Raw genomic sequence first — 25,028 nt, forward strand, 5'->3', positions numbered from 1 at the left:
GGAATTCATGGCTAGTAAAACACAGGCCATTGTCGCTGACCAGGATGTCCGGCAAGCCGTGGGTCGCGAAAACCGTACGCAGACTCTCCACTGTGATGGATATCGTGCACGAGTTCAATATGATGCACACGATCCACTTCGAGTATGCATCGACAACGATCGGGAACGTTTTCCCCATGAACGGGCCCGAATAGTCGACGTGAATACGTGACCATGGCCTGGTGGGCCAGGGCCACGGGCTGAGTGGGACCTCTCTCGGGGCATTGCCTAGCTGGGCACACGTCGTGCACCTGCGAACCCAGTGTCCCAGGTCTGAGTCAATTCCCGGCCATCATACGTGTGACCGGGCAATGGCCTTCATTAACACGATGCCAGGGTGCTCGCTGTGGAGTTCCCTTCCTTTCTGGGGCATGACTACCCGGCTGCCCCGTAACAGGCAGTCGGCGTGGATGGAGAGTTCATCCATCCGTCTCTGAAACGGCCTGACTTCCTCGGGGCACGCCCTGTGTACCCAGTCAGTACACGTTTCTTTATCATGGATAGGAGGGGGCCCTGTTGGTGTTGAGTTTGATCTGCCGGGCTGTGATGGGGGAACCCGCAGTGTCAAAAGCCTCAACGGCCATGACCATCTCGGCGCTCTGCTCCGACGCCCCCTCGGTGGTGGCCAGTGGGAGCCTGCTGAGTGCGTCAGCGCAATTTTCAGTGCCTGGCCGGTGCCGTATGGTGCAGTCATATGCAGCCAGCGTGAGGGCCCATCGCTGTATGTCCAGCTTCATGAACAGCTTTCCACCTGCCAGCGTGGCAAAGAGGTCCTCCGCTCTGGGAAGCGGGTATTGGTCTTGCAGCGACACTCTGGGACTTGCCCAGTCGCTGAATTCAGCGGGCGAAATTATGCCCTCTCTGAGCAGCCTGTCCAGTTCACTTTCAATTTTCTCAAGCATCACATACGGCACCGCTCTGGCTTTGTGGTGCACTGGTCTGGCGTCCGGAGTGATGCGTATCACGACTTTAGTGCCCTTGAACGTTCCGACACCGGGTTGAAAGAGTGACTTGAATTTTTTGCAATACCCGCGAGCATGAACTTCGCTCCACGGATGAAATGGCGTGCGCATCCCCCCATTTCCAATTGATCTCAGCTAGCCAACTCCTCCCCAAGAGCGCGGGGCCATTTCCCGGAACAATCCAGAGTGGCAGCCGGTTCTGTAATCCATTATGCGTTACCACCAAGTTTGCACTGCCCAGCACTGGGATGATCTCTTTGGAGTACGTATGTAGCTGTGTCTCAATGCGTTCCAATTTGGGCCTGCTAGCTCTGTGTGGCCATAGTCTCTCAAATTGTTGGGCGCTCATGAGTGACTGGCTAGCTCCCGTATCCAGTTCCATGTGCACCGGGGATGCCATTCAGTAAGACTTTCATCATCATGTGTGGCGTTTTAGTGTATGAGCTGTGGACATCAGTCACATGAACTCTCTGAACTTCAGCATCCATGGTTTTTCCCCAGGCCTCCTCCTGCATTGCAGACCCCTCGTCTGGTTCGTCTGTCTCGCAGACTAGCCTCGCTACTTCCTTTTTGCACATCCTGGCCAAGTGTCCACTGACATTACAAATCCTACAGGTATAAAGCTGGAACCTGCAGCTTTTGGCAGTGTGTCTACCCCCACACCTCCAGCATGAGCTGAGATTGCTGTTAACAAAAGGACTATTCTCAGGCATTCCTTTCTGATGGCCTGTTTGGCTGTTTCTAAGCCTTCTGATGGTGGATGTTAATGGTCCTATCATGGGATGCATTGTTCCTCGTGATGGCGTGAATTGCCGATCCTCTTTCCATTGTCCCTGTTGCGGGCCCACCCTGGAGCTTGTTGCTGCCTGGACGGTGTTGAATTGCCCTTGCCTGCCTGCCTGGGCTTCTGTATCACTTTTACAGCATTAACTCTCTGGTTCATCGCAACGTTAAAACCAGGGCTGCATGCGTAAATTAGCTTGGTCTCCTCTTCCCCTGCCATAAAGGTCTGAGCTATCAACGCCTGCTCCTTCTAAAGTCAGGTCCTTGGTCTTTATGAGCTTCCTGAAAATGCCAGCATGATTAATGCCCTTGATGAAAAAGTCCCTCAACATCTCCCCCCTGCAGGCATCGGAGAACTTAGAGACTGACCAAACACCGCAGTTCTGCCACGAAGTCCGAGATGTTTTGACCCTCCCGACGCCGGTGAGAGTAGAACCGGTGCCGGGCCATGTGTACTTGCCGGCTTGAGATGCTCACTGATCAGCTGGCTGAGCTCTTCGAAGGACTTGTCCGCTGGCTTTTGGGGTGCGAGCAGGTCTTTCATCAGCGCATACGTCTGTGGACCACAGCTGGTCAGTAGATGCGCCCTCCGCTTGATAGCCGCTGTCTCTTCCAGCCAGTCCTTTGTGACAAAACTCTGCTGGAGTCTTTCCACAAAGTTTGTCCAGTCCTCACCCACACAGTAACGTTCCTCTGTGCCACCGGTGGACATCCTCATGGTTCGGTGATTCCCGTATCTCGTCGCCAAATGTAGTGTCTCTGCACCTTGTTACAAACTCTCACAAGGCATGTATATATCAGACACGGTCACTCTGTGACCTTCACTCTAATCCCAGGACCAAGGAGTGCTGACCCTGGGTGGGACCTCCCCTTTTATACCTGGAAACCCAGGTGAGGAGTGTCTCCCGCAAGTTCGCCCCCTGTGGTCAGGGTGTGCTTTTCTAGGGTACAGGTACAGTGTGCCTGAGTTACAGTTACATAACTATTGTCATTGCAAGATGGTGAAATACATGACAGTACCCACATCGCCTTGCAAGCACCTTTGGAGGATTCCGAGATGTACAGGAACAGAAAAGGCTTCCACTCCATTAATGTGCAGCTCGTGTGTGACCATGTGCATCGCATCATGGCAGTTGATGCAAGATACCTGGGAGCACCCATGATGCTTTCATCCTACCAGAAGGGCTGAGCTGGCTGCTGGGGGACAAAGGGTGCGGCCTCACCCCCTGGCTCATGATGCCCCTACGCGTAACCCAGATGGAAGCGGACTGTGAATACAACATGTCGCACATTGCAGCACGCAGCATCATAGGACCATTGGCATCTTGAAGCAGCGTTTCCGATGCCTGGACCATTCCGGAGGCTACTTGCAATACTCCCCTGAGATTGTCGGTCACTTCCCTGTTGTCTGTTGCATGCTGCACAACTTGGCCATCCTGAGGCAGCAGCAGCTGGTAGTGGAAGACCCACCTGAGGTGAGAGTGGCTGACGATGAGGAGGAAGATGCAGATGACGAGGAGGACGAGGAAGCCATGCAACGACCTGAACCCGAAGCACGACGGCAGAGGAGGGCGGGCCGTCGTGCCCCTTTAACGATTGCTCAAGCCTTGCACCAGCAGCTCATCCGTGAACGCTTTGCTGCCTGAAGCGGGACGGCCAGGAGCAGTTCTTTTCTCATGTAGCTCGGTGCGTGTGTTACAAGCGACATTGTTGGAGTGGATGAAATCCAGAAGTCACGACACTGTCAGTATTCACTTCATACCCAATAAACCTGTTCATCTGCACACAATACCCCGTCGATCGGGGGGGGGGGGGGCGGGGGTGGTTGTAAGGTCATGCACTTGCGCTGGGGTAAGAGACTTCAGCTGGCGGAGGCAGCACTTGCGCTGGTGTAAGGGATATCGGCTGGGGGAGGGATGCATTTGCGCTGGGGTATTGGACTTCGGCTGTGGGAGGCAGCACATGTGCTGGGGTAAAAACATTAGAACACAAGAAATAGGAGCAGGAGTCAGTCATTTGGCCCCTCGTGCCTGCTCTACCATTTTATAAGATCATGGCTGACCTGATCATGGACTCAGTTCCACAGGGGTAAGGGACTTTGGCTGGCAGAGGGATGCTCTTGTGCTGGGGTAAGGGACTTCGGCTGGAACTTGGTGGCTTTTGGGGTGATATATCCTCTGGCTTCTGAAGTCAAAATGGATCGAATTACAAATTGGAAAGTCAGTCAGAACTTGGGCTGGGCGGTTCCAGTTACACATTCCATAGAAAATAGGTGCAGGAGTAGGCCATTCGGCCCTTCTAGCCAGAGTAACTTCAGGGTGTGGCTTATCCTCCAAGGGGACTAATCAGCAATAGGTCATGTGATAATGGAGAGCCAATCAGAGAAACGGCTGCCATTAAGTAGTACAAATAAACGCATCCAATTTTTTTTCTCCCGGTCTGAGCAGACTGGTGACCCTTTGAATAATTTTCTTCCCCACCTCAGATAATAGCTGTTAATCACTCTCAATAATCTTCACTTGCTTTTCAATGACTCTAAATGGCTTTCCACAAGCTCTCTCTTGCCAGTTCAACACTGTTCACTACAGTGTCTTTAGATACTGCATGTGTGAGTGAGGATGACGTTTCTGAAAAATCTCGTCACTCCTGAAGATATTTTTCATGTTTTTCTTTCCCTTCCAGCAAAATGGAAATGCAGTTGGGGGTTTAATAATTATGGTGGTGGAGGGTGCTTCAGTACGTTCATGACAGTCTATGGAAAGAAACAGGATAGGTGGGCTGAATGGGCTTTTCTCATTCTGCACTTAAAGTACATGTATTTGATTTTTTTTCAACTCCCACTTGCAGATGGTTTTGGGACAAATTGAGGAGCATAGACGCAGCCATCAGCCAATCAATATCCCTTTCTTTGATGTATTCCTGAGGAACCTCTGTCAAGGTCTGTCCGAACGGCTCAATGATAACAGACTGAATCACGGCAAGTTTAAATTACGTGTGGGACTAAAAGAGAGCATCTCTTTTCTACTTTATTTTTGTGCTGAAATGAAGATATTCTAATATAATCCCAATTTTGCTTTTCTACTTCTCTGACAGAAATATGTGTGCATGCAGTTGAATTTCATAGTAACAAACTCCTTTAACGATCCATGTAATCCCAGCAGTAAATTCCATGGGGCTCAACACCCGATTGGATGGTTGTTATAGCAAGCAGTGTCTCATAACAGATGAGCAGGAAGTATTTGATAGCTGTGTTTGTAACTAACGGAACCCATATTCTTGAGACTTTTATTGCTGCAGCCGGTCAGATCCCCACCTGGAAGTTTATTGCCTCGAAAGGTTTAAAAAAAATAACAATAGAGTGATTCTGGTATCAGGACTGATGTGCTTTTCTACTTCTCTGACAAATATGTGTGCGTGTTGTTGAACTGCAATGTTAACAAACTGCTTTCACAATTCACCTGATCCCAGCATTAAATTCCACGGAGCTCAACAAATTATGTGGTGAAAGTTTAAGGAAATCAGACTTATTTTCTTTGGAAAGAAGAAACTTGGAAGATGATCTGAGATTAATAAAGGAACTGACAAATCATCCAGCTAAATGGCTCATTTTGGAAACAGGCTCTTGTACATGGAACAGGATTAAAAATTAGGAGTAAGAAAGGAAGTTGTGGAGCTTTTACATCCAGAATGTCAGAGTTGTGTTGTATGTTATCATAGATGGCTGAAGCAGAACATAGGAGCAGGAGTAAGCCATTGTGCCCCTCGATCCTGTTCCCCCATTCAATGAGATCATGGCTGATCTGCGACCTAACTCCATATACCCGCCTTTGGCCCATGTGCCTTAATACCTTTGGTTCACAAACTATCAATCTCCGATTTAAAATGAACAATTGATCTAGCATCAATTGCTGTTTGAGGAAGAGAGTTCCAAACTTCTACCCTTTGTGTGTCGAAGTGTTTCCTAATTTCACCCCGAAAGGTCTAGCTCTAATTTTTAGACTATCCCCTAGACCTAGAATTCCCAACCAGCAGAAATAGTTTTTCTCTATTCACCCTATCTGTTCCCCTTAATATCTTGAAAACTTTGATCAGATCATCCCTTAAACATCTACATTCTAGGGAATACAACTCTGATTTGTGTAATCTCTCCTCGTAACTTAACCTTTGAAGTCCGGGTATCATTCTGCATTCCCTCCAAGGCTAATATATCCTTCCTACGGTGTGGTGCCCAGAACTGCTCTCAGGATTCCAGGTGTGGTCTAACCAGGGTTTTGTATAGCTGCAGCAGCATATCATGCCAGGGAGCAGCGCAAGCTGGAGCAGGAGAGCAACGGCAGCGAAGAGTGATGTCATCAAGATCCAGGTCTGTGATTGGAGCGTCGGCAGCAGGAGCGTCGAGGTCAGGACGAAGGAGCGGCGAGAGATTGTCGAGGGACGTGATCGGGGCCCAGAAGAGGCAAGGGCCCAGGGGGCAGCACGGGCCAGCCCACACTGCGATATGTGTGCACACTAGGTCCGTGCAGCAGAGCTGGTCTCCAGTCGTCCTGGTTAATCCTTGCTACTGGACCAAGACCTAGCTCTGTCAAGCCCGTGTGGTGGCTGGTGTACAATGGCCACTACAGGTTTAAAAAAAAATCTGCACACAGGCCCTTCCACCCCTTCAATATGCAGTTCGGAATCTGGAATATTAGATCCTTCATTGAAACACCTGTGAACTTCTTGACGTGGAAGCAAGTCAGCCTCAATTCGAGGGACTGCCTATGATGATGATGATAGATCTCGTTGCACCTCCCCTTTTCCTAATCTGCCACCATTCAGATAATATTCTGCCTTCGTGTTTTTGCCACCAAAGTGGATAACCTCACATTTATCCACATTATACTGCATCTGCCATGCATTTGCCCACTCACCTAACCTGTCCAAGTCACCCTGCAGCCTCTTAGCGTCCCCCTCACAGCTCACACCACCACCCAGCTTAGTGTCATCTGCAAACTTGGAGATATTACATTCAATTCCTTCATCCAAATCGTTAATGTATATTGTAAAGAGCTGGGGTTCCCAGCACTGAGCCCTGCGGCACTCCACTAGTCACTGCCTGCCATTCTGAAAAGGACCCATTTTTCCCGACTCTGCTTCCTGTCTGCCAACCAGTTCTCTATCCATGTCAGTATATTACCCCCAGTACCATGTGCTTTGATTTTGAACACCAATCTCTTGTGCGGGACCTTGTCAAAAGCCTTTTGAAAGTCCAAATACACCACATCCACTGGTTCTCCCTTGTCCACTCTGCTAGTTACATCCTCAAAAAATTCCAGAAGATTCGTCAAGCATGATTTCCCTTTCATAAATCCATGCTGACTTGGACCGATCCTGTCACTGCTTTCCAAATGCACTGCTATTTCATTAGGATTGATTCCAACATTTTCCCCACTACTGATGTCAGGCTAACCGGTCTATAATTACCCATTTTCTCTCTCCCTCCTTTTTTAAAAAGTGGTGTTACATTAGCTAGCCTCCAGTCCATAGGAACTGATCCAGAGTCGATGGACTGTTGGAAAATGCTCACCAATACATCCAGTATTTCTAGGGCCACTTCCTTAAGTACTCTGGGATGCAGACTATCAGGCCCCGGGGATTTATCAGCCTTCAATCCCATCAATTTCTCGAACACAATTTCCCACCTAATAAGAATATCCTTCAGTTCCTCCTCCTCACAAGACCCACTGTCCCCTAGTACATTTTGAAGGTTATTCGTGTCTTCCTTCGTGAAGACAGAACTGAAGTATTTGTTCAATTGGTCTGCCATTTCTTTGTTCCCCATTATAAATTCACCTGAATCTGACTGCAAGGGACCTACATTTGTCTTCACTAATCGTTTTCTCGTCACATAGTTGTAAAAGCTTTTGCAGTCAGTTTTTATGCTGCCTGCAAGTTTCCTCTCATACTCTATTTTCCCCCTCTTAATTAAACCCTTAGTCCTCCTCTGTTGAATTCTAAATTTCTCCCAGTCCTCAGATTTGTTACTTTTTCTAGCCAATTTATATGCCTCTTCCTTGGTTTTAACACAATACTTAATTTTCCTTGTTAGCCACGGTTGAGCCACCTTCCCCGTTTTATTTTTACTCCAGACAGGGATGTACAATTGCTGAAGTTCATTCATGTGATCTTTAAATGTTTGCCATTGCTTATCCACTGTCAACCCTTTAAGTATCCTTTGCCTGTCTATTTTAGCCAATTCACGCCTCATACCGTGGAAGTTACCTTTCCTTAAGTTCAGGATCCTAGTTTCCGAATTAACTGTGTCACTCTCCACCTTAAAGAATTGTACCATATTATGGTCACTCTTCCCCAAGGGGCCTCGCACAACAAGATTGCTAATTAGTCCCTTCTCATCACACATCACCCAGTCTAGGATGGCCAGCTCTCTAGTTGGTTCCTCGACATATTGGTCGAGGAAACCATCCCTATTACACTCCAGGAAATCCTCCTCCACCGCATTAATACCAGCTTGGTTAGCCCAATCAATATGTAGATTAAAGTCACCCATGATAACTGCTGTACCTTTATTGCACATGTCCCTTATTTCTTGTTTGATGCTGTTCCCAACCTTACTACTACTGTTTGGTGGTCTGTACACAACTCCCACTAGCGTTTTCTTCCCTTTGGTATTCCGTAGCTCTACCCATACCAATTCCACATCATCCAGACTAATGTCCCTCCTAACTATTGCATTAATTTCCTCTTTAACCAGCAATGCCACCCTGCCTCCTTTTCCTCTCTGCCTATCCTTTCTAAATGTTGAATACCCCTGGATGTTGAGTTCCCAGCCTTGGTCACCCTGGAGCCATGTCTCTGTGATGCCAATTACAGCATATCCATTAATTGCTGTCTGTCGAGCTGTGTAATGAGATAAACGTTCCCCCTCTAACGGAGTTACGATCCTACTTGAGATGATTTTGGGGTATTCTGGACCTAGTAAAGTTTGCATTGTAAAATTGCCCATAATTTGCCCATCATTATCACCAACATGAGAAAACTTCATTCAGATCAGTGAATTTTCTGATTTTAACCTGCTGAGGCACAGTTTGTATCATTGTGGGATCTCCAGTGTAGTTGGGCTCCTGAGAAGAATTCCATGATGGAAAACTCTGAACCTTCCTCTGATCTTCCTCCCTCCTTGGAACACATTGAGAGAAAACCCTAGGATTTCTCATCTAACAAAACCCACATTGTTCAGCCTTAATGGGTTGCATTCGTATAATGTCTTACAAAGTAACAAAATGCTGATTGGATGATTCGTATGTTTTCCAATATTATTTGGATTTCAGAGGAGGGTAATTCTGGTGCGTGAAATGTTTGGGCTATGTTTACCTGAACTGTGAGAAATGTTGTTACAGATCTACCACTCATGGTGGTGAATTAAGTGTAGCACTCCAATGTATTGCCACATGTGGTGCATATTGGCTTAAATGTGATTATTGTTGTGGACTATTCGTACCAATAAGCTTAATCCAAGTGACGACAACTGGTTATATTTGGGGTCTTTGTTGTGGAATATCCAGTGGCGAGCAGAGAGTTGGAGGAGATGGTTCAGTCTTAGGATTCTGGGTGACATTTATGGACCACTTGAGCAGCACTGATCTGGCTTAGGAAATCATCGAGACCACTTGATGTGATCATTGTCAGCAGTCTCTTATCCTGTATTTATACTGTCTTTAAGTAATTTTGTTCAAACCTAAAAGTATTTTAATCCTGCTGAGACATTCTGTAGGTTGTTTCCCTGGCTGCTGGTTACTATATTCCTTCCTTCCTTGCTGTTCATCATTCTATAGGTTCCAGTGTGGAGCTGAAAGAGGACAAGTGTTGGGAGAAGGTGGAGGTGTCCTCCAATCATCATAGAGCGAGCAAGCTGACTGACAAGAACACCAAAACGTACTGGGAATCAAACGGCAGCACTGGGTCTCATTACATTAACATCTACATGCATAAAGGCGTGGTCATCAGGTACATGTGTGCAGTGACTCGAACTGGAGCCACTGAGTGTATTAGCTGGGCCGGTGTATACCATACAGTGACAGTTAAGCCAGCATTTTTCAAGTATATTGTCCTCTGCAATCTCTCCATAAATGGCTATGTATGATAATTAGTTTATTAATTTTGTCCCTAATCCGCCTCACCCTTCCTTCAACTACCATTTTACTCAAAAGGTAAAACATATTTGGGATACTACGAGGTAATGTAATAGATTCCAATATTTTCAAGAGATTCAAAATGTAGTTACATTATTAAAAATTAATTCATGGTGTCACTGGCAAGGCCAACATTGAATGCCCATCCCTAATTGCCCTCGGGAAGGTGGTGGTGAACCACTGCCTTGAATATAACTGAGTAGCTTGGTAGGCCATTTCAGAGGGCAGTTAAGAGTCAACCACGTTGTTGTGAGTTTGGAGTCACATATAAGCCAGGCTAGGTAAGGATGGCAGATTTCCTGCCCTAAAGGACATTAGTGAACCAGATGAGTTTTTTACAACAATCTGGTAATTTCATGGTCACCATTACTGATACTAGCGCTTTATTCCAGATTTATTTAATGAACTGAATTTAAATTCCCAGCTGCCATGGTGGGTTTTGAACTCACGTCTCTGGATCAATAGTCCAGGACTCTGGATTACTAATCCAGTAACATCACCACTGTAGGACCGTACCCACTAAATGCTAGGCTAGGTGAGTTGACATGGCAAAATGCTAGAACTTCAAAGAGCTCACTGACCTTTTCTTATCCTTAGAAACAAAGAAAATAGGTGCAGGAGTAGGTCATTCGACCCTTCGAGCCTGCACCACCATTCAATAAGATCATGGCTGATCATTCACCTCAGTACCCCTTTCTTGCTTTCTCTCTATATCCCTTGATCTCTTTAGCTGTAAGGGCCATATCTAACTCTCTCTGGAATATATCTAACGAACTGGCATCAACAACTGTCTGCGGTAGAGAATTCCCCAGGTTAACAACTGTCTGAGTGAAGAAGTTTCTCCTCATCTCAGTCCTAAATGGCTTACCTCTTATCCTTAGACTGTGTCCCCTGGTTCTGGACTTCCCCAACATCGGGAACATTCTTCCTGCATCTAACCTGTCCAATCCCGTCAGAATTTTATATGTTTCTATGAGATCCCCTCTCATCCTTCTAAACTCCAGTGAATACAGGCCCAGTTGATCCACTCCTCCTTCATGCCATCCCAGGAATCAGTCTGGTGAACCTTCGCTGCACTCCCTCAATAGCAAGTATGCCTTTCCTCAGATTAGGAGACCAAAACTGTATACAATACTCCAGGTGTGGCCTCACCAAGGCCCTGTACAACTGCAGTAAGACCTCCCTGCTCCTTTACTTATACCCTCTCGCTATGAAGGCCAGCATACCATTTGCCGCCTTCACCGCCTGCTGTACCTGTATGCCAACTTTCAATGACTGATGTACCATGACACCCAGGTCTCATTGTACCTCATCTTTTCCTAATCTGCCGCCATTCAGATATTATTCTGCCTTCAAGTTTTTTCCACCAAAGTGGATAACCTCACATTTATCCTGTCCTCCTTGATATCTGTGCACTTTCCAGAAGGGATCACTTGATAGCGAGCAAGAACCTTGGCAAATGTTTTCCCCCTCCCTCCGTAGCACAGGGCAGCTGAGAACACGCGAACTCCTGCTGATTCAGCTGAGCTCATCTCATTTGCCAAGTAACGAGATGTGAACCTGCAATTAACCTGAATAAACAATTCATTATTTTTCTACACTCATTAGCCCGAGAAACAAATGAATTTTCAAGTGTTTGGGGCGTCACCTGTTTGTGACTGCTCATCTGGGTGGATACAAGAGTCAAATCTCCTGTGGTGTTGCACATGGGTAGTCATGACAATGTGTTTTCTTCAGATCTAGCAAGGTATAAGGGTGAGGGGATGATTGGACCCAAGCAAGGGTAGGGTAGGGGAAGAGGAGCAGGAAGGGTGAAAGTCCCTCCATGGGAAGCAGGGATGTTGGAAAAGTACTTAAAAATGGTTGGATGGACAAAGGACATCCTTGTGTTGGCAGAGTATCATGAGGGGGTGGGGGGGGGGGGGGAGGAAACAGTGGGACGGGATGTTGGACAATTACCTCATTTGCGGAGGGCAGGGTGTGGGGGGGGGGGGGTATTGTAAGAGTCCAGTGGTTGAGAGGTGCCCCAATTTTATTAATTTTGATGGGGCCAAATTTTTTTTCAAATGAAGTTAATTCTGTTTCAGGTTTGCAAGAGCCCTGAGGTTTTTTTTGAGATACCTGCCCTGTATTAGCACAATTTCTTTATTTCTGAACAGGCATTGATTTTTCCAGAGCTGTTTCCGAGATACGATGTTGCTAACATTAGAAAACTTTAGCATTAGAAAAACCCAGTGCCATTTACAGGGGTATATCATACAGCAGGTAAATGTGGCCACTTTTTAATGGGATTTCCTGGAAGTTTCAATGCATTTAGTAATAGAATGGTGCGAGCCAACGACCATTTTTAAAATGAGACCTGTAAGAATCCAGCCTTTGAATTTCTCTGGTGTAAAGATTTTTGAAATCATCCAAATCACTCAATTGGAGTGGAATATTAAGAAAATAAACCAAAAAATAAATGGGTTAATACGTGACCTCAGATTGCTTGTGCAGTATAAACACATAAGTAGCCACATGTATACATATTTGGTGCAACATGTTTTGGGCCTGCCGTTAAGTGTTTTTTTATCTTGTGTTACAGACAGCTGACCTTGGTGGTTGCGAGTGAGGACTCCAGTTACATGCCGGCACGTGTGGTGGTGATGGGAGGGGATGATCCCAGTAACATCAATACAGAACTAAACACAGTGAGTTCCTAAGACCAGTGCTTTCCAGCCAGTGTGACCAGATAAATCCTATGAGGATACCGTTCTAGCTTCTAATACAAAACATTTTTACAGTTCGTTCAGTGAACACACAAAATCTCCTGTGGTTTCTTGTGTTTCTGTTTTTTTACACTTGTCGATTAACAAAAGTGCAGATTTGAATAGCCGGAAAATACTCAGAGTTAATTTCTGATGCTTCCTGCTGGTCAGCTTTCACACACACACAAACAGGCAGTCATCCACTTGGGATAGCCATGGAATGAGTTCAACACTGCTTAATGTGATTCTTTTGAAGTTTCTCTGGCATTGATGTTCAATTTGGGAATGTGGTTTAATATTTTCTGCGTTAAGTTTCTGGCTTGTGTGTTCCAGTGCTGCACTGGCACAGATCCCTAAATTCTGCCGACTCAGGATTCTCTCCATGGAATTTTCCAAAAGAAAAAGCAGACTTGTGGCTATGAGGTCCTTGCAGTTCATACTGAGTCTAGCGCAGCAGTCTGGTCTGCCGTCTTGGGACTGGTGGGATGCAGTCAGTTCCTCAGCACTAATGCCCACTTTGGCAGGCACACCCTGTGCTGTGGATCTCTGCATTTGATGGATGTCAGGGGCCTATCTGCTGCCTGACTTCCATTGACTGAGGGCAGTGGGAGCAAGACTCCAGGAGAGCCCCTCAAATCTGCTAGTTCGGGGTGAAGGAGCTGTGTAATCTCTCTGGCTCGGCACTGATTACTGTAGATTACTGTGTCACGAGGTCCGTGCAGCAGAGCAGGTCTCCAGTTGTCTTGGGTAATCCTTGCCACTGGACCAAGACCTAGCTCTGTCAAGCCCGTGTTGTGGCTGGTGTGCAACGGCCACCACACAAAAAAAAATCCAAGCGCAGGCATCTTCCACCCTTGAGGATGTAGTTCAGGTTCTTCATTCGAAACACCTGTGAACTCATCCTTTTTTTTTAGCGTGGAACCAAGTCATCCTCGTTTCGAGGGACTGCCTCTGATGATGACTGTGTGCAACAGCCTGTTTTTTTTTCTAGACACCATCTGGCTCTCTTTAATCATGCCATCCTTAGGTGGAATATCACAAAACTAGTTTTTAAAAAAAGGCCAATTAGCTGGTGGCCATTTTACATGTATGAGCTAGACAATTAGTGTTAACAGGCTGTTTGACTGAATAGCTCCACAGTCCAGCCCAATGATGTCCTCACACAACCTCCATAAATAGAGGGGGGTCACTGAATAATAATTGAACCACAGCTAATTTTCCCCTCCCTCCCTAACCTAACCTGAGGTGCTGATAACATTGAGCCCTGACTACCACATTGGCTATTCGAATCGGGAATGTTTGGCACCATATTTCAGGGAAATCCAATCAGCCATTGAGTGAAGCTTTCCTTGCCTCTTGTAATCACTTCTTCCCAGACCAGCATCTATTTTGGAGGTTGCACAGTGATTTGCTGAAAGCGACCTTCAGAGAGCAATTCACCGGTTCAAGATCCAGAGCTCTGGCGATTGACATGGTCACATCATAAGTGCAACCAGCCAGTCTTTGATGTGAGTCACTAATGTTGAACTAACATTACAGTCAGATAAGGAAACTGGTCCATGGGACAGGGCGGTTCAGTTAGTAGATTCCTGCCTCTCGAGGTGGAAGCCTGTGAGTTTAAGCTTATAACCTAGGCTGATATTCGTGGGGATCTTTGTGAACTGCATTTTGTGGAGATGATGTCCTTTGTATATGTTAAGCAGAAGCTGACCATTATGATGGTTTGGGTGGGTCACGTCCCACTGCCCATTATTGGGGTTTGGGTAAATCGGATCCCTCTGCCCATTATTGGGGTTTGGGTAAATCGGATCCCACTGCCCATTATTGGGGTTTGGGTAAATCGGATCCCTCTGCCCATTATTGGGGTTTGGGTAAATCGGATCCCTCTGCCCATTATTGGGGTTTGGGTAAATCGGATCCCTCTGCCCATTATTGGGGTTTGGGTAAATCGGATCCCTCTGCCCATTATTGGGGTTTGGGTAAATCGGATCCCTCTGCCCATTATTGGGGTTTGGGTGGGTCAGGTCCCTCTGCCCATTATTGGGGTTTGGGTAAATCGGGTCCCTCTGCCTATTATTGGGGTTTGGGTAAATCGGATCCCACTGCCCATTATTGGGGTTTGGGTAAATCGGATCCCTCTGCCCATTATTGGGGTTTGGGTAAATCGGATCCCTCTGCCCATTATTGGGGTTTGGGTAAATCGGATCCCTCTGCCCATTATTGGGGTTTGGGTAAATCGGATCCCTCTGCCCATTATTGGGGTTTGGGTAAATCGGGTCCCTCTGCCTATTATTGGGGTTTGGGTAAATCGGATCCCTCTGCCCATTATTGGGGTTTGGGTAAATCGGGTCCCTCTGCCCATTATTGGGGTTTGGGTAAATCGGGTCCCTCTGCCCATTATTGGAGTTTGGGTAAATCGGATCCCTCTGCCCATTATTTGGGTTTGGGTAAATCGGGTCCCTCTGCCCATTATTGGGGTTTGGGTAAATCGGGTCCCTCTGCCCATTATTGGGGTTTGGGTAAATCGGGTCCCTCTGCCCATTATTGGGGTTTGGGTGGGTCAGGTCCCTCTGCCCATTATTGGGGTTTGGGTAAATCGGATCCCTCTGCCCATTATTGGGGTTTGGGTAAATCGGATCCCTCTGCCCATTATTGGGGTTTGGGTAAATCGGATCACTCTGCCCATTATTGGGGTTTGGGTAAATCGGGTCCCTCTGCCCATTATTGGGGTTTGGGTAAATCTGATCCCTCTGCCCATTATTGGGGTTTGGGTGGGTCACGTTCCTCTGCCCATTATTGGGGTTTGGGTAAATCGGGTCCCTCTGCCCATTATTGGGGTTTGGGTGGGTCAGGTCCCTCTGCCCATTATTGGGGTTTGGGTAAATCGGGTCCCTCTGCCCATTATTGGGGTTTGGGTAAATCGGGTCCCTCTGCCCATTATTGGGGTTTGGGTAAATCGGGTCCCTCTGCCCATTATTGGGGTTTGGGTGGGTCAGGTCCCTCTGCCCATTATTGGGGTTTGGGTGGGTCAGGTCCCACTGCCCATTATTGGGGTTTGGGTAAATCGGATCCCTCTGCCCATTATTGGGGTTTGGGTAAATCGGATCCCTCTGCCCATTATTGGGGTTTGGGTGGGTCAGGTTCCTCTGCCCATTATTGGGGTTTGGGTAAATCGGGTCCCTCTGCCCATTATTGGGGTTTAGGTAAATCGGGTCCCTCTGCCCATTATTGGGGTTTAGGTAAATCGGGTCCCTCTGCCCATTATTGGGGTTTGGGTAAATCGGATCCCTCTGCCCATTATTGGGGTTTGGGTAAATCGGGTCCCTCTGCCCATTATTGGGGTTTAGGTAAATCGGGTCCCTCTGCCCATTATTGGGGTTTGGGTAAATCGGATCCCTCTGCCCATTATTGGGGTTTAGGTAAATCGGATCCCTCTGCCCATTATTGGGGTTTGGGTGGGTCACGTTCCTCTGCCCATTATTGGGGTTTGGGTAAATCGGGTCCCTCTGCCCATTATTGGGGTTTGGGTGGATGTTAAAAATCCGATGGCATTATTGCAGGAACAGCACAGCATTCTTCTGGGATCCCGACCATTTCTCCCTCAATCAGCACCAAGCATGAGGTAGTCGATCATGTCACTGCTATTGATGGGCTCCCGCTGTGGTTGTTGCCTTTATCTTCATAAGTTGCTGCACTAATAAAATATCAAAATATATCCAAAGCACTGAGTTGTTTCTGAGGGAGGGAATGGGTCTTTTTAACGATTAGCATTTGGTTGTGTATTGAGGAACAGTGTGTGAGAGCCCAGTGAGCTGCCACTTCTGACCCTGCCTTTGTTTTGCAGGTGAATGTAGCACCCACTGCCAGCCGCGTTTTACTGCTGGAGAATATGACTCGTTACTGGGCAATTATCCAAATCCGCATCAAGCGATGCCAGCAGGTACATCTTCTTGACTATTTGGGACTCTTAGAATATATCATTTGTCTGATTATTGATGAAATAGCAATGAAGCATTTCTTCACACAGTTTGGTGAAAAAAGACTTTCATATATTCTCCAATTTCTTCATTTACTGAGATGCCCACTTGCTGTGCATCAATGTTATTTAGCTGGAGCAGAGCTGCTATGTCTAGTTAATTTATTTTCTTCAATCAGGGTGGGATTGATACTCGTGTTCATGGATTTGAAGTTCTGGGCCCAAAGCCAACCTTCTGGCCAGTGTTCAAGGAGCAGCTTTGCTGTCGGACTTACCTCTTCTACACAACAAAGGCGCACACTTGGTGTCAGGAGATTCAGGAGGACAGGATGCAGCTGCTACAACTTTTCAACAAGTAAGTGACCCGGCGGACATAAGGACATAAGAATTAGGAGCAGGAGTAGGCCATGTGGCCCCTCGAGCCTGCTCCGCTATTCAATAGGGTCATTGCTGATCTTTGACCTCAACTCTACTTTCCTTCCCTTGGTTCCCTTCGAGTCCAAACATCTATTGATCTCAGCATTGAATATACTCAATGATTGAGCATCCGTGGCCCTCTGGGGTAGAGAATTCCAAAGATTCACAACCCTGAGTGAAGACATTTCTCATCAGTCCTAAATAGCCGACCCCTTATTCTGTGCCCCATAGTTCCAGACTCTCCAACCAGGGGAAAGAGTCTCTCAGCATCTACTCTGTCAAGCCCCTTCAGAATCTTTAAATATTGGGAAATGCAGTACAAAAATAGAAAATGCTGGACAGACAGCATCTGTGGAGAGAAGGACAAGTTAACGTTTCAGGTGTGGACCCTCTTTCAAGACTGTCTTGATGAAGGGTCCTTACTTGAAATGTTAATTTGTCTGAGCTGCTGAGTGTTATCAACATTGTCAGCTTTTGTTTATTTTCCAGCATCTGCAGTTTCTGGTTTATTTTGGAACTGTAAATGGTGTTGTGGTGTGGGCCTTAGTTGATAATTTTAGGGGTGATTCAGTGTATCAAGTCAGTCCTCTGGGTGAGCTCTTGCTCCCTATATCAATACTTTTACTGGCTCAATGTTTATAGTGTGCCCAGGGGTTGCATTTCAACTTAATGGCTTTTTATCTTGTACTCTTATGCAATTGTTTTGACCTGTGGAAGTTGGCAGAGTAAACACTGCACTGGACTGTGTCTTAGGCTGTAACCACCAAAGCGATTTATAGGCCAGTTGCAATGATGCTGTCGATCTTGTAGTTACTAAGCTTAACTGTCGTGATAATAAATAGTAGAGTATTACTTTAAACTATATAGTGCAGATAATCTTGTGTGAAGGGATGTTTCTTTTTCACCACTCACGGAATGCTTCTGGCCTCACCAGATCTCTCTGAAGGCTTTAGATTCTGGACCAGCTGAGAAATAGTTCAAAAAATGACAATGACCAAGAAAATATAATTATGTTGAAGTCATAAGAAAGCAGCCAATCAAACATATATTTGGGCCAATCGAACAAGATGTTTGTACTTGATTAAAATAGCTAGGCCCCTCTCTCAGACAACTGACACAGGCAACTAGACTAACCTGCTTTTGTAATTGTGCAATTATTGTATCAAAGTAGACAAGGCATGTTTTGTTGGTGAAATTGGTTTTTAACCCTTGTGTAGTATGATGGAAGGGAAGAACGTGTTCGAGTGTGTGTGTTTTTGGGTGTGCGTCCACAATCATCATAAACAGTCCCTCGGAATCGAGGAAGACTTGCTTCCACTCCTAAAGTGAGTTATTTGGTGGCTGAACAGTTCAACACGAGAGCCACAGACCCTGTCACGGGTGGGGCAGACATTCATCGAGGGAAGGGGTGGGTGGGACTGATCTACCACACGCTCCTTCCGCTGCCTGCGCCTGACCTCTTCTCGCTCGCGGCATTGAGATTCGAAGAGCTCAACGCTCTCCCGGATGCACTTTCTCCACCTAGGGTGATCTTCGACCAGGGTCTCCCAGGTGTCAGTGGTGATGTTGCACTTTATCAGGGAGGCTTTGAGGGTGTCCTTATAATGTTTCCGTTTGCTGTGAAGGAGCTCCGCATAGAGCAATTGCTTAGGGAGCCTCGTGTCTGGCATGTGAACTATGTGGCCTGCCCAGCGGAGCTGATCGAGTGTGGTCAGTGCTTCAATGCTGGGGATGTTAGCCTGAGCGAGGACACTGATGTTGATGCACCTGCCTCCCAGGGGATTTGCAGGATCTTGCGGAGACATCGTTGGTGATATAGCTCCAGTGACTTGAGGTGTCTTCTGCACGTCGTCCATGCCTCTGATCCATACAGGAGGGCGGGTATTAATACAGTCCTGTAGACCATGAGCTTGGTGGTAGATTTGAGGGCCTGATCTTCGAATACACTTTTCCTCAGGCGGCCAAAGGCTGCACTGGCGCACTGGAGGCGATGTTGAATCTCAGCATCAATGTCTGCCTTTGTTGATAAAAGGCTCCGAGGTATGGGAAGTGGTCCACGTTGTCCAGGGCTGTGCCATGAATCTTGATGACTGGGGGCAGTGCTGTGCGGCGAGGACAGACTGGTGGAGGACCTTTGTCTTCTGGATGTTTAGCGTAAGACCCATGCTTTCATATGCCTCGGTGAATACATCGACTATATCCTGGGGTTCACCCTCTGTGCGCAGACACAGGCGTCGTCCGTATACTGCAGCTCAATGACAGAGGGTTGGGGTGATCATGGACCTGGCCTGGAGGCGGTGTAGGTTAAACAGCTTCCCACTGGTTCTGTAGCTTGTTGACTGTGCGGTGGAAGATTGAGAAGAGGGTTGGAGCGATGACGCAGCCCTGTTTGATCCCGGTCCGGACGTGGATTGGGTCTCTAATGGAACCGCTGGTAAGGATCACGACCAGCATGTTGTCGTGGAGCAGGCGAAGGATGTTGACAAACTTTTGGGGGCATCCAAAACAGAGGAGGACGCTCCATAGACCCTCACGGTTGACAGTGTCAAAGGTCTTTGTAAGATCGGAAAAGGCCATGTATAAAGGCTGGCGCTGCTCCCTGCATTTTTCCTGCAACTGTCGCGCTGCAAAGATCATGTCCGTTGTGCCCCGTAGGGGACGAAATCCGCACTGTGACTCCGGGAGGAGCTCCTCAGCCACAGGGAGAAGACGATTGAGGAGAACTCTAGCGACAACTTTCCCAGTGGCTGATAACAGGGAGATTCCCCTGTCGTTGCCGCAGTTGCACTTGTCCCCCTTTTTAAAGATGGTCGCAATCACTGCATCTCTGAGATCTCCCGGCATGCTCTCCCCCCTGCAGATGAGAGAGATGAGGTCATGTATCCACGCCAACAGCGCCTCTCCGCCATATTTTAGCGCCTCAGCAGGAATTCTGTAGCCTTGTTGTTCTTGAGCTGTTTTATGGCTTTGCCTACCTCGTGCAGCGTTGGGGTTTCACTGAGATGGTGGCGGGTCGCATGCTGCGGGATGGAGTTGAGAACACTTGAGTCAAAGGCAGAGTCTCGATTGAGGAGATCTTCAAAGTGCTCCTTCCAGCGGGCCCTGACCGCCTCTGTGTCCTTGATGAGTGTTTCCCTGCTCTTGGCCAGGAGTGGGGTGGGGCCTTGGGAGTTTGGACCGTAGGTGGCCTTGATTGCAATGAAGAATCCTCGCATGTCGTGGCTGTTGGCCAGTTGTTGTATCACCTGTGTTTTCTCCATCCACCACCTATTCTTTAGGTCTCGGGTTTTTTGTTGGACTTCAGCCTTGAGCCGTCTGTAACGTTGCTTTGTAGCTCCCGAGTTAGGTTGTTGCTTGAGGCTCAGAAATGCTCTGTGCTTACGATTTATTAGTTCTTGAATATCGATCATTTTCATCCAACCAGTCCTGGTGTTTTCTGGTTGAGTAACCAAGTGTCTCTTCACAGGCACTGGTTATGGAGGCCTGGAGGACAGACAAAGCGCTGTGGGCATTGAGCATCTCGGGATCATCAAGGCACGCTAGATTGGCTGTGAGGCGCTGGCTGTATAGGGCTCTCTTAGCTGGGTCTTTAAGTGTCCCGGCATTAACTATTTTGCGGCACTGCTTCTGTTGTCCCCTCTGCTTTGGGGCTATGTTTTTATCGATGATGGATCGGATTAGTCGTCAGCTCTTGTCATGGCGCAGATGATGCGCACATCCTTGCGATCCCTGGCTCGGACGATGACGTAGTCCAGCAGGTGCCAGTGTTTGGAGCGAGGGTGTTGCCACGATGCCTTGTATTTGTCCCTCTGGCGGAACAGTGTGTTGGTGATGAGGAGTTCATGTTCTAGACATTTTGTCAGGAGTAGGGTACCACTGGAGTTGGCTTTCCCTACCCTCTCTCTGTCAATCACGCCTCCCAGAGAGTTGTGTCTTTGTCGACCCTGGCATTAAAGTCACCCAGGAGGATCAGTTTGTCGCCTGTGGGGACGTGGGACAGGGATGTCTCGAGGTTGGAATAAAAACCCCCTTTGGTCTCATCCGTTGCATCGAGTGTTGGGGCGTACGCACTGATGACTGGCGCATTGGTTCCGGGATAGGGTAAGGCGAAGGGTCATGAGGCGCTCGTTAACCGCGCAGGGGGAGTCTTTCAGGCGGTCGACCTGTTCATTTTTGACGGTGAAGTTGACTCCGTGGAGGCGGTGTTCTTCCTCTGGTTTTCCTTACCAGAAAAAGATATAACCTCCACCATGTTCCTTGAGCTGGCCTTCTCCTGCCCGCCGGGTCTCGCTTAGGGCGGTGATGTCAATGTCAAAACATAGAAACATAGAAACGTAGAAAATAGGTGCAGGAGTAGGCCATTCGGCCCTTCTAGCCTGCACCGCCATTCAATGAGTTCATGGCTGAACATTCAACTTCAGTACCCCATTCCTGCTTTCTCGCCAATAGAACGTCTAAGTTCACGGACAACTATGATGGTGCGGCGTTCCGGCTTATTGCTGCTGGAGTTGTTCATGAGGGTCCTGACGTTCCAGATCCCGAACTTCATAGTAGCGAAGTGGGAGATGCCTGTGCGTGAGTTCTTTTAACGTGGAGTGGCCGCTGCACACTGGCAGCCACACGGGCTTAGCTGAGCGAGGTCTTGGTCCTGTGGCAAGGGGTCCAAGACAATTAGAGGCCAGGCACTGCTGTATGAGCCTAATTGCCTACACAATACTGGCCATTCACAGATCATGCTGTTTGTATGTCCAGCCACTCCAATGCAAAAATGATTGAAGACCCCCATTTATTGAATGGAGTAAGTAATTTGATTTTTTTTCTGTAATATCAAAAATCGTAAATTCTTGAACTTTTCCTGAGGTAATTTTCCTGCAAAAAAAATCTGGCATAGAAACAGGCCATTCGACCCAACCAGTCCATGCTGGCTTTTATGCTCCACTTGAGCCACTTCCCGTCTTTCCTCATTTAAATCTATCAGCATAACCCTTTATTCCCTTCTCCCTCATATGCTTGTCTTGCCTCCCTTTAAATGCATCGATACTATTCGCTTCAACCACTCCCTGTGGTAGCGAGTTCCACATTCTCACCTCTCTTTGGGTAAAGTTTCTTCTGAATTCCCTATTGGATTTCTTGGTGACTATCTTCTATTGATGGCCTCTACTTATGCTGTTCCCCACAAGTGGAAACACTCTCTCTGTATCCACTTTATCAAAACCTTTCATAATTTTAAAAACCTCTATTAGGTCATCCCTCAGCCTTTTTTTTTTAAAAGAGAAAAGCCTTTTCATCCTTCCCTGATGTATGCCGAGTGAATGATCCATATTGGCCTCCTCCTGAGGTCCCCACCATCACAGAAACCAGTCTTCAGCCAATTCGATTCACTCCATGTGATATCAAGAAATAGCTGGGCGTACTGGATACACAAAAGGCTATGGGCCCCGACACCATCCCGGCTGTCGTGCTTGAAGACTCGTGCTCCAGAACTAGCCGCATCTCCAGCCAAGCTGTTCCAGTACAGCTACAACACTAGCACCTATCTGACGATGTGGAAAACGGCCCAAAAAGCAGGACAAATTCAATCCAGCCAATTACTGTACCATCAGTCTACTCTCAATCATCAGCAAAGATGGACAAAAGAGCTGAATTCCAGACTTGAGGTGAGAGTGACTGTCCTTGACAGCAAGGCAGCATTTGTCCAAGTGTGGCATCAAGGAGCCCTAGTAAAACTGAAGTCAATGGGAAATCAGGGAGAAAACTCATGATTGACCAGACACTTAACTGGACCAGTCACACACCATACTGTGGCAACAAGAGCGGATTAGAGGCTGGATATTCTGCGGCGAGTGTCTCACCTGCTGACTCCCCTTAGTCTTTCCACCATCTACAAGGCACTAGTCAGGAGTGTGATGGAATATTCTCCACTTGTCTGGCTGAGTGCAGCTCTAACAACACTCACGAAGCTTGACACCATCCAGGACAAAGCAGCCCGCTTGATTGACACCCCATCCACTACCTTCAACATTCACTCCCTCCACCACCGGCACACCCTGGCTGCAGTGTGTACCATCTACAAGATGCACTGCAGCAACTTGCCAAGGCTTCTTCAGCAGCATCTCCCAAACCTGCGACCTCTACCACTTAGAAGGACAAGGGCAACAGGCACATGAGAACACCATCACCTCCAAGTTCCCCTCCAAGTTAAACACTATGCTGAGTTGGAAAATATTACCGTTCCTTCGTCGTTGCTGGGTCAAAATCCTGGAACTCCCTCCCTACCAGCACCGTGGGCATACCGTCACCACAAGGACTGCAGTGGTTCATGAAGGCGGCTCACCAGCACCTTCTCGAGAGCAATTAGGGATGGGCAATAAATGCTGGCCTTGTTAGTGACGCCCACATCCTGGAACGAATAAAATAAAATATATCCTCGCATTTCTAGTATCATCCTTGTAAACCTTCTCTCTACTCTCTCCAGTGTCTCTGTCCTTTTTATAATCTGGCGACCAGAACTGTACGCAGTACTCGCAGTGTGGTCAAACCAAGGTTCGATACAGGTTTCGAAAACTTCCAGACTTTTCAATTCTGCACCTCTAGAAATAAACCCTTGTGCTTGGTTTGCTTTTTTTAATGGCCTTGCTAACCTGTGTCATAACTTTGTGACTCAAGGGATTGTTTTCACAGCATTACATGTGTGACAATGAATCTGTAAGTAACGGCATTTTCAAAATGGAATTTTTATAATTTTGTACTGTATTCTAAGGCAGCTGTTTTTTTTTAGTTTGCATTGAAAACGTAATGATTTCTCATGCAAGCCAGCAGCAGCTTTTGGAAGGATCGCACCATTATTGAGTTTGGAGGAATGTTTTGAATTAAACAGCTGAATATAATTTTTATATACCAGGAAGTTCTGCTTTATTACACGGGTACGATTACTGGACTAGTAATCCAGAGGCCCAGACAAATGATCCAGAGACACGAGTTCAAATCCCACCACAGCAGCTGTCAAATTTAAATTTAATTAAATAAATTTGGAATTAAAAAGCTAGTATCAGTAATGGTGACCGTGAAACTACCGGATTGTCGTAAAAACCCAACTGGTTCACTAATTTCCTTCAGGGAAGGAAATCTGCCGTCCTTACCTGGACTGGCCTATATGTGACTCCAGACCCACAGCAATGTGATTGACTCTTAACTGCCCTCCGAAATGACCCAGCAAGTCAAGACAGCGACTTACCACCAGCTTCTCGAGGACAATTAGGGATGGGCAACAAGTGACATCCCATGAATGTATAAAAATACTGGTGTTGAGGTAATTGGCAAAGAAAGGAAGGATGAAAATAAGAAAAGATTAAACTAAACTTTGGTATGTTTCACCCGAAACGAAGGACAACTCCCCATATTGTAAGGAGAGGTATATGTATCTAATTGTGGTATTTATTTATCCGCACCAGGTAAGGTTCCAAGACCCAATCAAAAAATACCAGAATCTCGCATCCGCAGTATTTTGCTTTTGAAAAAATACTTGTGTTTGGAGAGACGTTCTGCAAACTTTTTTTCAAATTCATTGGCGATGTTTAACTCTCAGCACTCTACACCTTCCTTTATAAAGTATAACCCTGACTCGCCATGATCGATGCTGTGGGCTATCTGCCAGTAATGAATAAAAACACATCCCTTTCAGTCATGAAGTGTAATCCTGAGAAATGTACTTTGTTAGCAAGATTTGTAATCGACGGATAGTAAATGAGCAGCTTTCTTTCTTTGCAGGTTAAACAGCGCTCTGCGACATGAGCAGATGTTCGCCGATCGTTTCCTTCCAGATGCAGAGGCAGCTGAAGCTTTGGGACGAACTTGTTGGGAGGCCTTGATCAATCCCATTGTCTTCAGTATCACAGCTTTGGGTACATATCACAAA

The 25,028-nt window shown here is 47.0% G+C and overlaps 1 protein-coding gene across 4 annotated transcripts in view; it reads left to right on the forward strand.

Moving 5' to 3' along the window:
- Window positions 1-25,028, forward strand: part of LOC139267472 (cullin-9) — a 293,931-nt gene that overhangs the window by 140,320 nt on the left and 128,583 nt on the right. For 3 of the 4 annotated variants that reach the window (XR_011593911.1, XM_070885834.1, XM_070885832.1), the window contains exons 14-19: window positions 4,632-4,761; window positions 9,617-9,788; window positions 12,558-12,663; window positions 16,565-16,660; window positions 16,876-17,051; window positions 24,881-25,014. Coding sequence is in view for 3 of the 4 variants with exons in the window: in XM_070885834.1 (XP_070741935.1) it covers window positions 4,632-4,761; window positions 9,617-9,788; window positions 12,558-12,663; window positions 16,565-16,660; window positions 16,876-17,051; window positions 24,881-25,014 (814 nt within the window). In the remaining variant the exon portion in view is untranslated. The remainder of the gene's footprint in view (window positions 1-4,631; window positions 4,762-9,616; window positions 9,789-12,557; window positions 12,664-16,564; window positions 16,661-16,875; window positions 17,052-24,880; window positions 25,015-25,028) is intronic. The other variant, XM_070885833.1, reaches the window with a different exon arrangement.

Source organism: Pristiophorus japonicus, chromosome 7 (genome assembly GCF_044704955.1).
Source record: "Pristiophorus japonicus isolate sPriJap1 chromosome 7, sPriJap1.hap1, whole genome shotgun sequence".
Lineage (NCBI taxonomy): Eukaryota > Metazoa > Chordata > Chondrichthyes > Pristiophoridae > Pristiophorus > Pristiophorus japonicus.